The sequence below is a fragment of the Papilio xuthus genome, unplaced genomic scaffold, assembly GCF_000836235.2.
Source record: "Papilio xuthus unplaced genomic scaffold, Pxut_1.1 DF825946.1, whole genome shotgun sequence".
Taxonomy (NCBI): domain Eukaryota; kingdom Metazoa; phylum Arthropoda; class Insecta; order Lepidoptera; family Papilionidae; genus Papilio; species Papilio xuthus.
Window position 1 is genome coordinate 15,334,384 of NW_013532703.1, and position 13,109 is coordinate 15,347,492.

Sequence of the window (13,109 nt, forward strand, 5' to 3'; positions counted from 1 at the left end):
ATATCTATTATAGTTTTATTCGTGACTCAATTTTAAGGGGATTCATTTAAAGAGATTTCTGATTAATGAAAAATTAACTGTTTCTTCCTTGTTGCGAACTTAAAAAAATAGAATTTGCTGCTAGAAATGGGTTAAGAAATGAAAACAGTTAAAAAATTTCGTTAAAAATATTTTTATTTTTAATTACATAGAAACCAGTTGTGTTCATTTCATTTGTAAATAACACTATATAAAAAAATCTACGAACACGCAGTTCACAAAAATGGACGGACAGACGATCACAAACATGTAAAAATCTTAAATAACTTAAATAAGACAAAGACAAGTGTACAAACTTACATGCAAATGCTTAAATATAAATGTTTAGCTGCTAACACTGGCATAATATATTTTAAAGTCGGTCTTCACAAACATATTGTTGTCTCACTTTCTCCGATGTAAATGAAAGAGACAACAATATGTTTCTCTTTAGCATTTAAAACAGTTAAGGCAGTTTACATGTCATTTAATCACAAGGCAAAAATATTCTCTTATGTCTATTTTATTTTATATATAGGAAATAAAAATATTTACTGTGAAGTTATAAAACTAATATTTAACATTAAAACGTCGTTATTTTATCACAACGCGAGAAATTAATATTAATTCAGTCTAAATTGTAAAACTGGTAAATATTGAAATATAAAATACCTAACGGTGGTAATTTTATTTAAATAAAATCCTATAAAAGTATGTATTTTAAAACATTATATAAATCAGTACATAAAGATATATACATTCGTATATCTGACAATATTTATTTTCTTATTTTTGTAAAAAGCATCAAATGTCAATTAAAATGGGATGGATATTTTAAGCCTAACCTAATCTAATTGTTCGTGCTTAACATTTTAATGGAGACAAAGTCTTATATTGTCGGCGATAAATTCTAGAATTCTTTACATCACTGGACAGCACCTAATTAAAAAAATTCTAACATACTGACCACAATTAAAACATTTTAGTGGTTCGTAATATTAATCGTATTCAATATTTATTCAACCAACAAAACAACCTTATTACCTAACGTATAAGGTTCAAAATGGATAAAACGATAACACTAGACAATGACAATGTGTCATAGTAAATAAAACCTTATTGTATAGAGGTTAAGGTATAAAATGGTATATCAGACAGTAGTTTGCGGCACTCCGTGTACGATTTGCGTGCGCGAGCGTGCGCGGGGCACGGGCGCGGGCGCGCGCGACACCGCGCTCTCCTTCAGTGAGAGAGCTGACCCTGTGGAGGCTTCCGACGGCGGCCGCGACGACTGCAGAGTGGCCGGCTGACTTATCTGTATCACAAATTGTCAAAAATAATGCATAAAACGTTGACAAAGTTCTAGATGGGCAAGCAATAATAGATCAATATATGGCGCTAGTGAGGTAGACGAAAATTTGAAAAATAATTATATTTATTTAAAATAGTAATTAACTTAAAACAATGAGATTTGTCTAAACGATATTAGGTAATAATGTTATTGTAAAGACCACCGACAATCTACCCAGTCCAATAAAAAGATGATAAAAAAAGCACACCGGTGACTTTAGGCGCGTAAAGATTGCAAGATAAATACTTATATATAAATAGGTATCTCACCGTTCTGGTGAGAGTCTGCGGCGTGTGCGGTCTCTTGAGCGGCACGTCGCGGTACTCGTAGATGTTGTCCCGCGACCGCGCCGCGGTGTCATTGTCTATGCCACCCTCCGCCAACTCTGGCACCATGAATATGTCACCCTCGTACAGACGATCACTCTCCCTACACATATTACATAATCTTACATTACTTAATAATCAAAGAGTAGAAAAGTATGTGTTTTTATGCTATGACATTTAACACATAGGCTACTAAGTTTCTTAAATCCGCGCGGACGGAGTCGCGGGCAACAACTAGTATAGTATGAAATGCAACACATACACATAAGCAAATAAAGACGACATTTAATATATAATAAGACGTTCACCTACATGGCGGGTACCATTTTCCATTTAGGAGGTGCAGCCCTGGAATATTAATGGAATATGGTCAGAACCTTTGCCTTTTTTATTATAAAAAAAGATAGGTGTCAAGAGAAGAGAATCGCGCGGAAAGTGAACAATGAATAGTAATCGTGAATAGTGCTCAATTAATTAATATTGTAAAAAATGTATATAGGTTTAGTACAAGCATTTTAACAAAGAATAAACGAATTTTAGCTGCCGTGCTGCTGTTTTCAATTTATACAAGAGTACAAAATTACTTTAATCTTTTTGATGGCTCTACTTTTCAAACGACTATTGTGTACCTACCTAATAATTAATCAATGTTAGTCAAATGTTATTAACAAGTTGTTAGTAACAGTGTTATTTTATGTGAGAAAAAATGCCCTGGGTACCGTCAGATAAGATAGCTAAGCGTCCAGTGTGTCTCAGGCTCATTAGACAGAGAAGGAGATAGTGGATTTGTGAGATATCGTAATGGATGTGTGAGAGTGAGACGGAGTACTGTGTGGGCGTGTACCTCTTAGCGTTCCGCCACAGCATGCAGCAGAGCACGAGCAGCACGAGCTGCAGCAGACAGGCCACCGCCACTGACCAGAACGCGATCTGCAGCGGCTGACGAGGCTCCCACCAATACTACGCATAGATATTAACACACTCAGAAACAAACAACATCTTTTACGTTACCTTCGTAACAAGGACAAGTATATTTATTTACTGCAGGTTTTTGAAACCAAAATCTTTGATAAAAAAAAGAAAACATGTTTTGAACAGGAATCTTGATCTCATACTCATTGTTATTCTTCAAGTACTCGCGGATTTAGAAAAAAGTACAAACGCTTCATTAATTTCTAGGAAAGTAAAATACGTTTTGTCACGATGACCTTTAAAAACAGGTTGTCGTTAGTCGTGTATCGATTGAAATCGCCATGTTTCAAAGATTTACGTTCCTACCTGTGTACAAAAGGCGTTACCTCAGTGATGGGCGGGTATGTGGGCACCAGCCTGCCGATGACGCTGGGCAGGTAGATGGTCCAGAAGGCGAGCTCAGTCTGGCGGTAGTTGAGCATTATGGAGGAGTTGTAGGTGGTGTTGAGGTTGAGGTAGCGCAGCTGTCCCGCCTGAGCCTCCTCGAAGTGCACGCCCAGGATGCGAGACCGCGTCGGGTTGCTGGGGACGAGAACCAAAACACATTTTGCTTGTGAATTCATAATTTTTTTGTAGATTTTACTTTTAACTAATTTAATTATGACCTTAAAATGAAAATGTGATTTGGAGTATGCAAAATTTTCTTATACTTGACAAAAACTGTAAAACATCAATAAATATTAAAAGAAACTCACCCGAATCTAGCGAAATCTGAGTAAGCCTTCATAAAGAAGTGGCTCATATTCCTATCATTGGGCGTCCAGGCCTGGCGGTCGAGACGCAGGCGGCGCGGGAAGAACTCCTGGTCCATGAAGGGCGCGCCGGTGAGGAAGAGGGTCTCGACACCATGCGCGTACTGCCGCCACTCCGGCCACCGGTACGACTCCACCGTCGTGTTCAGCACGTACATGTACACCGGCACCTGCTGCTCCAGCAGCAGCTTCACCATCTTGTCTGTCGGCGCTCGGTACAGGAAGTCCGACAGCAGCTGTATAACACATTTACTTATCATTACTAGTGTCGCCTGCGAAAAAATACGTAATTAGTTGCCTATGTGTTATTTTAGACTATGTCCTATAATATATGTATGCCAAATTTCATCGAGATCTGTTGAGCCGCTCTGGAGATACATTCTAAAATACATCCATCCATCTATCTAAACTTTTGCATTTAAAATATTAGTAAAATTAATAAAAGTAAGATTTAGGACGTTCAAAAGACGTACGTCGATGCCAATGGGCTCTTGCCATTAAAGCTAGCAAATCTAGAACTTCTAAGTTATTGGAGGTCTTAAAGTTGTATTTACTTTTTCAGTGATTTCGTGTGACCGCTCGTTCATTTGTTAACGGACACACTCGCATATCACTTAACCAAACAGCAAAGACATAATTATCAAGGGTTCCGACCGCTGAATTTATGGTAGTGGGTTAGAATCCTGCCATATGACCATTGTAGTACCGACCATGTGCTAACACAAGCTTCAGGTTTACATTGTTGTTTGATCTTAAAAAAAATCCATAGCAGAAAATGGTGTTTTTTTGTGACTTCACCGGGTTTGAGACGGCTGAGCGCAAATGGCGCTTAGCCTAATTCTCGTTTAAGAATAACAAGACTTGAGAGCTCCCTTAAGAACCTCGGCTAGGGATGTTACTTAGTTATTGTTACCAGATTGGGAATCGGTGGGGTTTAGGTGGGGTTTATAACATACATGCACATATTGGTCACGTATAGCGGAGACGTTGTGCGGGTCGGGGTGGTACGTGTACATGTAGCGCACAGCTTCGTACACGCCGCGCGGGTTCAGCGTGTAGTTGTACCGCAGCACCAGCTCCCGCACCTTCTGATCGAACCACTGCTCGCTGATCTCGTATCCTGGCGCCAGGCTCTCGTTGTTATCTACACACATTTAAAAAAATATATTAATAAAAGCGAAAAGACCGATTTGCATAGAAAAAGAATATCTCCACTTATCCGTCCTCTCCTACAAATATATTATATTAAATCCTCTTTTCCTTTCCTTATGAGAAAAGAGTGGGAAGGGAAAGAAGACTAAATTTAGACTTTCGGAACTCATAATCATCAGACTATGTACGGAATGAGTTCAACTTGCCGCCTGTCTCCTCTCCTGTATGGTCGTGGTACCGGTCGAACCCCATTCATGCCTTTTAAATATAAATCTACAGGTCAATGACCTCGATCAGTCGCTGGAAAAATATATTTGTATATAAGAGACAATAATGAAAGAAAGATTAGTAAAAACAAGAGATTTTTTAAATTTGGACGGAGATTCTAAAATATCACAAGGGGTGTTGCCTCTTCTCTATATATTTTCGAGACAATTTTTTTTTATCACAATGACTTACATAGTACATAAGCGGCCTCCTGCGTGGTGACCCCGGTCATATATCTGAGAGCAGGGTTAAAGGACCTGGCAGCTATCAGGTCCTCGGGCTTGGTCTGCAGGAAGGTCCAGTCTCTGGCGCGCCACCCCTCGTACCACTCGTCCCCGGGGTACGTGAAGTTGTTCTCCAGGACCGGACCCCATGGGATGAAGCCCACTTGAGGCTGGAATGTTACATGTTACGTGAAAATATTTACAGAAAAAAGACTGAATATTAAGCAACGCATGATTAACTTCTAAGTGTAGAAACTCGCAAGAAGTATTTTTATTATGCTTTAAATAATTGAAAACTTGAGTAACACAAAAATAAATCTTCTTAATTTAAAAACCAATAATATAGTTAATTTCATATAAAAAGCACAATTATTACCTGAAACTCAGCATTGCCTAGCTCATAGAAGCTCCTGCCCTGGCGCAGACAGTTGACCAGCTTCCAGGAGGAGTCGATGGGGCAGCCCAGCAGCCGGCCGAACACCAGCGACGTGTTCTGCACTCGGAACTTGTCCTCTATCAGCGCCCACTCCGCCAGCGCTGACCCGCTCTGTACACAACCATATCAACCTTATTACATAACTATTAAACTATCAAATAAAAAAATATTATTAAATTCCTATTAATATTATTAAGTCCTAATTTAAATCAATCTATTACTTCTTGTCTACGCCAAACTTGACACCGGGCCGAGCGGCGCGGGGGCGATGTCACTCAACTTCAAGCACTCACTCTTTCATTCAATCCACTCTCGCAATTCTCGCACTCAAGCGCACACATGTCGCACTAATAATGTACTTCTTCTAATTAAACGCGAATCTAAGATATTTCCAACAGTTTTTTATTTTCTTGTTCTGTACTGAACACTTCTTAAATAGTAAAAGATACTGTCATAAAAAATCTATGGAAATGCGATATAAATCAACTGTTTGGTCATTCTTATTTAAAAATCTCTTGATAGTTTAACCTCACAGTGAATTTATCTTAAAATCCGAGAATGAAAGTTAGAAAGAAGTATAAAATGAGAGGAAGACAGAAGGCTATAGTACCTGTGCAATAACTCTGGAGACGATATGACTGGTCTGCGGGTGTAGTGCCAGCAGACCAGCAGAGGCTGCGCCGGCGCCGGGACCGAACAGCGTGATGGACTGCGGGTCACCATTGAAAGGCTCTATATTGTCGCGGATCCAGCGCAGCGCCATTATCTGGTCCAGCATTCCGTAGTTACCGGGCGAGTTCTCGTCCGACGTCGACAGGAAACCTGCAGTAGAAATTTAAATATTTATCACTTTCCTTACTTAACCATGTAAACACACTAATTTCTGTAAATGGATAGGCGTTTGCTTGCAAATGTAAATTTTTGTTTCCTTCCGATTTAAACGTCTGATGATTTTACATGCCGGCAGTTAATTCTATCTATATTTTTAGTTCTATTACACACCACCGCTACAAACCGCTACCACCAGCGCCAAAATGGCGAATATCAATTAGGCACAAAATACTAAGTCTTATCGCCTGTCCATATATAGGTCAGTGTATAAACAGATTAGAGAGAAGTACAAGCGCAGTGTCAGAAAGAGAGCACACTATATACCTAATGCGCCGAGCCTGTAGTTGAGCGAGACAACAACAACATTGTAGAAGCCGGCCAACATGTGCGCGGGGAACAAGTTGGAAGCGCCGGAGGAAAACTGCCCACCGTGGATGTACACCATTACTGGGTACTTCTGAGCTGTTGCACCTGCTTCTGTCTATAAAAAAAAACACCCATAAATGTCTACTTTCACTTTGTTTCTTTAAACTGATAAATTGTGGATGTTCAGTGAAGCAATTAGTCAAGTTAAAAACAAGCGTTAATAAATCGGTCGAGCGTCGACTGACCTAAAGTTACACAACGCTAAACCAATGTTCACCAATAGTTGAATTTTCACAATTTTTATGTATATAAAATAAAAAATTATTGTTTACTAATGTACAGCTTTCAAATATGGATGGATGTTAGAAGGTATCTCCAGAACGGTTTCATGGATTTCGCTGAAATTTGTCATAGATGAAAAACATAGTCTGGAAGAACACTAATTACGTTTTTTTTAATTTCATGAGAACAGAGTTGGGACAGTTAGTATACTATACCGTTAGTGAAATTTTAACAAGATTATGGTACACGAGGATCTGTTATAAACAGCTGACGTAATGATTACGTTTTAATGTAAACTATCAAAGCTTTAGGTCAACGACACGATAATTCGTCATCACGGTACTTAATTGATTCAATTTGCAATGCCAACTGCATCGGAAGTCCTCAATTAGACATTGTCAAATTAATTTCGACTTTAATCCTTTGAGATAAGAATCAATTCCTAATAGTAAGCGGTATTACTTTGATAATTCACATAACGTAATTAATACAGACCTATATTAATTGCTATTCAGATGGTCGATTTTTTTACGAGTATCATAAGCTGTATTCTATCCTTGTCTCGCGACTTTAAGTTATTTAAGTTAGACAGAGATAGCAAATATGACTTGTGACATATGAATGTGGGTAGCAATTTCATATTAAATATGCATAATGTTACGTAAAACCGCAATTCAAATAGCGTATTACAATCAGCGACCCAATATCTAAACCGCGACCACACAGCGTTATGAAATTGATATACAGAATTGTTAATATCCTAATTACTCAAACTGAAAAGCATAGGAAATGACCCGGCGTCGCTTGACAACAAATCATATAGTAACTTGCTTTTCTGAAATAATCATGGACGCAGCATTTTTATAATCAATTGTTAAGAGGTGTATGATGAGATTTTTCTTGAAAAGAAATAGTTACCAAAAACAAGTTTTATACAAAACGATATAATATTTAATTCCACGCAGACGATAGCTAGTACTATAATAAACGCGTTCTTACATTAGGTGAGAATATATTGAGATATAAACAGTCTTCGTCCATATCTCGGATGCCTTTGGTAGCGCCGGTGTGCCGCACCGGTTGCGGGCACGCTGGGCCCCAGTCCACCGCCTGCAGCAGCTGCCAGCCGGGGTGCTGGCGCGGCGGCTGTACGAAAACATGCCTTGTAGTTAAAGCAAAAAAAAAAACAAAAATGTCAACTGTCACATTGACAGTTCAAAATTATAATAGCCTTATTACACATGGGTAATATGGTAAAGTCAAAAAACATGAATATCAAGCTATGGCAATATTAATAGTACTTATGCTTCATTGAACACCTCGGTGTTCCCGCTGCTCATTTGCCTCCTTCTGATATAAAAAAAACACCATTCCTATGGGCAGGAGGAGTAAATATCTTGAACTCCTGTTCAAGATTTGAATAATTCCTAATGAAAGTGATTTTAGAAGCTTAAAAGCGTCGATGGCACAGGGGTTAAGCGCTTGAGTTGTATCTACAGGTCCTAGGTTCAAATCCCGCCATGTACCAATGTGTGTTTTGGAATTTCGATTTACATATGTACATTTATCCAACAGTTATGGTGAAGGAAAACATTGCGATGCAACCTGCTCATACCTGTGAAGAAATTTCAAAGATTTGTGCAAAGTCAACCCACATTGGGTCAACATGGTTGACTATGGCCTAGTCATCCCTAAATTAAGATAGGCTCCGAGCCCCTCAATCAGGATGTATAGTGAGCTGATGATGAAGGTGATTTACCTTAAATCTCCCTTCCAATACAGGTGGTCGAGCATATGGTATACCCAGGAAAACAGATACTTCACCCTGTATCCTCTCTACAGGGGTTAGCCATGGTCGGTAGCCAGAATTAGGGTCGGGATTGTCATACAAATATACCTAAAAAATAATAATTATTTAAAATGATGTGTGCATTTTTCAGTTTAATAATAATGTTTAATTATTACTTTGTTTAAAATAAATTACTGTAATAAAAATAATTAATTAATTTGAACCTTCGCAAACATAAAAATATTTCTTGTACAGTTGATAAAACATTCTCCATTCATAGTAAATATTTCGCACATTTCCTATTTCCTTCAAAATTGCAATCTTTAGAAAGTTGCAGTGTATTAACCTTAGTTTCACAGTTTTTATAAAACATTTAATATGTTTTAGCGTAACATTTTTACAACACTGCAAGTTTGCTTATTAAACTGTTATTTTTCAGGTTATTATGTTAAATAGATTCTTATGTAGATTTAATAAGGATAATTATTGCAAAGCAATTTAACTCAACATTGTGAGTAATATTTCTATACAACTTACTTTAAATCCTTGAACTTGTCCATAATTGGTATTAACAAAGATGTCTCTCTTCAGTTGTCGAGAGTCTCTCCTCTCCCTTCCTTGCAAGTCTTCCCTCCAGCCTCCCAGGACACCAGGGAAAATAGCATCAGGATTGTTTGGGTCTATATTCTATACAATAAAAAAGGAATATCATTATTACAAAATATTAATAATTACTCCAATAAAATACTTACTAATACTTGTTAATCAAGTCGAGAACTTGTAAATTAAGCTAGAAAATATTTGTATGATTGAATATGGACAGATCTAAGACGCAGCTTCTATAGTGAAGTCGCTAAGTAAACAATCACTACATATAAAAACTACAGTATTGCTATATTAAGACAAAAAGTATTAAAACTTGGGAACATTATGACAAGTGACTACATTTGTCTTATTAGATTCTTACTTGGATCTCTATATTAATGTAAAAGATTGACAGCGTTTCCACTTACCGTATTGTATTTAAATTGATCATCTAAAGGATTGGTGTTCAATGGATTGTATGGAAATCCACCAGGCTGATTGATGTTTGGATTGTATGGGTTATATCTACTGGGGTCAGCACCATACCTTCTGTTGTTGTACAAATATGTTCTATAATTGTTATCTCCAGGTTTTGGAAGTCTTGCTTCAGAGCCATCAGGCCGTGTATTATATTGTCCATTGTAAAGATCTTTATTTGATTGGCAATTAATGTTAAAACACAAAAACAAAAGTATAAAAGCGTTTTTCAACATTTTTCATATGTGAATCAGAATTTAGATGAACGAGAAGCCACATAAATGCGAACACTGAGTAACGATAAATATCACATAATTTTAAAGACTGATGAATTATAACTGGGTTAAAACAACTTTAAGTTGAATTATAAAATGGTTTTAAACCTAAAAACTTATTATTTCTTACTAAATCAGAGAAATAAACAGAATTTATTTTTTCGCCAAACCGTGTGATTCACTATCGACAACAATAGTGAATTTTATCTCAAAAGACCCACATTATTATCTCAAAGCATGTCACACAAAAAGTACGGTTTATCAGTTATAAAATCAATGAATTATCAACACAATGTGTGGCAACGCCCACTGCTATACAACCAAAGTTTGTTTATCATTTCAACTTCAAACTGTCATTATGACAGTAACGAACTAACCAAGTCTGTATTCGTTCTGAAGCAACTATAGTGACAGACTATGCAAAGGCCATTACTTAAGCTTAATATTTTGGTATCATGATTCTAAATATTTATTTATGATTTCTTTTAAAATCCTTTGCTTGTTCACAAAGATTATAGAAAAAGTAGGTTCATCCATGAAGTAAAAAATATATTTTATTAAGTTCACTTGTAGTTTAAAATAAGGAGTTTCGTTTTTTCGTTTTTGAACGATTTGTTCGTTTTTCAAATGTTTTTAAAAATTTATAACTTTATTCCATAGATTTATATCTCTAGATGGAACATTCGGAGCTAGATGATCTGCAGATCATTTTGTTCAGGGGGTGGAAACTTAGAAGAAGGACGATTTGTATGGAAAGTGGCGCCACCTTTTATATAATGGTAAACATCATTTCATCTCATGGCTGAGAAGAAGCATCATTTCTGTCATCGAGACATTCATGTCATCAAACCGCTACGTTTTTTCGTATTTCTATTTCTGTTCTTGTATTCTTAGTTAAATGTTGTTTCATTCATTTTGTTTTTAATTAAAATGTGTTTTCGTGAAAAATGACGCTGTACGCAACTGTGTTTTAGATGGACTGATTATGGTAAGTTACAATTCAATAAAAATTTTCATGTTATTCCCATACGTCAGACTCATTTAAACATTTAAATATTTTCGTATTTTGGTGTAGTTTTTAGCACCACAGTGATTTATCCTTTCCTGTTATCATATTGAATTGTGCCCTACTTCTAATACATTTTACATATCAGTTCCTATACTTGATAGGAAATCACATTCTGTTTGTTTGTTGTAGGTGCACATATACACAGTTTCCCCCTTCCTGAGAGACGGTCAGTGATGTTCAGAAAATGTGTGCCAATCACTGGAATTATAGAGCCATAAACTGATGTGTCCGAAATTAGTAGGTGGGTCCAAGTGTGTATATGTAAAAAAATTATTTTTTTATTTGTAATTTTTTATTGTAAAGAAAAAATTGCTTGCCTATGTTGTAAGAGAATATGTTCAAAGTGTTTAAACTCGCAAATAACTACAAATTGCCAGTTGCCAGCTTGCATGTGACTGAAAATATTTTGGGGTTTGGTTTTATTTACAGGGTATGTATTCTTTTGTGACCGCGCTGCGCTATACTATTTATTACCGTAAATGTAATTTTCAAATATATATATATTAAAAATTAAAATATTGAGCTGATATCTTGAAAGTCATTGATGTATATGTACTTGCATAGATTTAAAATTAAGTTATGTAGAAATATAATAAATAATGTACAAAAATATAAAAATATTTTGTTTTTATTTCCCCAATAATAATAGGATCATTTTAATAGAGGTATTTCATAGAAGGCTACTTGATATCGGCTCACTATATTAATAACTACATAAGTGGGTATATTATTTTTGAACATTGATTTAATGTCAATTTTAACTTTATTTATTAGATTCCCACTTATTAGTTATTATTATAGTGAGCTAAATAAGCGTGCCTACGTATACAGGTACCAAAAAAAAAAAAAATTAGTTCAGCGATTATACGCTTGGAGCGCCACAATCGCCGTGGATCCACGACTTCGTGCGAGTTGCCCCTCTTTCTATAGTATACTTATTATACTCTTTGATTTTGTTGCAGAGCCGCAGCTCAGCGGTCAGTGAAAAGTTTGTTTCATGGGGGTATTATTGTGTTTCTAATGGCATCTGTTAGAAAATTATAAAGTCAATAATACTCGGTTTTTGAGATCAAAATTTCTATATAAAACATATCGTCATCATTGTCATTATTATTGACAAAACAGAGACAACAATAATATATTTTAAACGGGGATTTAGGTAATAAAACCCATATGTACACTAATTTTATACGATAACATTTTAAATATTATAATTTACAATTTACAATAAAGATTAACAAATTGATCCCTGAAACCTTTTGATACCTCCTTTTTATAGTTTTTGTGGTGGTAGTTTAATTCATATTTACCTAAAACACAGAGTATCGAATTTTCTAAATGGGTCTTCAATTATTAAAGGCCACCGCAGCAAACGTCGGTCGTCCATTAAATTTTCGAGAGCAAACAAACAATGTTTGCATTTTGGTTGGTTCAATCTCTTCAATTAACTAAGAGATCTGAGATATGATTATGCCACTACGAGAGAAACTAAAAATACGGAGGTAAATATACAAAAAAAAAACCACATTTGCCAACTTGACACACAATCAACCACATTAATCTCTAGGTCACAATTTATTCAAAGAGTATAAGTGTTAAGTTATATATAGTAAGTAGTTTTATCTTAAAAATAAGCATAAAATGCCCATATTATTAATCAAAGATAAAATGTTAACTTGTAGCGTAAAACAGCGCCTGTTCTTATGTAATAGCAAAGGAGCAATTTTACAGTTTATCGCTATTACTAGACTATACTTACTCTTTGGTTTAGCGATAAACGTTGACAAAGAGTATCTTGCTTCAATTTGCAAGCCAAAGAGTATATAAAATAAGAGACGGGACTCTTGACTAATTAGATACACAAACGGAGAATAAAAATTGACATTTTCAATGCTAGCAATATTATGAACAAGTCTACGTTGCTACCAACCTAAAAA

The 13,109-nt window shown here is 36.0% G+C and overlaps 1 protein-coding gene across 2 annotated transcripts; it reads right to left on the minus strand.

Moving 5' to 3' along the window:
* Positions 1-686: 686 nt before the first annotated feature.
* On the minus strand, positions 687-10,460 carry Gli (carboxyl ester lipase-like protein Gli). 2 transcript variants are annotated; one of them, XM_013321738.1, is made up of 15 exons: positions 9,780-10,460; positions 9,304-9,453; positions 8,737-8,874; positions 7,977-8,123; positions 6,654-6,810; positions 6,109-6,320; positions 5,439-5,609; positions 5,031-5,232; positions 4,376-4,563; positions 3,363-3,655; positions 2,994-3,189; positions 2,540-2,655; positions 2,008-2,043; positions 1,639-1,798; positions 687-1,333 (listed from the first exon to the last, which is right to left on the minus strand). In XM_013321738.1, exons 1-15 carry the CDS (start codon positions 10,062-10,064, stop codon positions 1,169-1,171), a joined length of 2,616 nt encoding a protein of 871 aa, XP_013177192.1. In that variant the 5' UTR covers positions 10,065-10,460; the 3' UTR covers positions 687-1,168. The 2 variants fall into 2 exon arrangements, with proteins under 2 accessions (XP_013177192.1, XP_013177193.1); XM_013321739.1 differs by lacking the exon at positions 2,008-2,043.
* Positions 10,461-13,109: the final 2,649 nt, after the last annotated feature.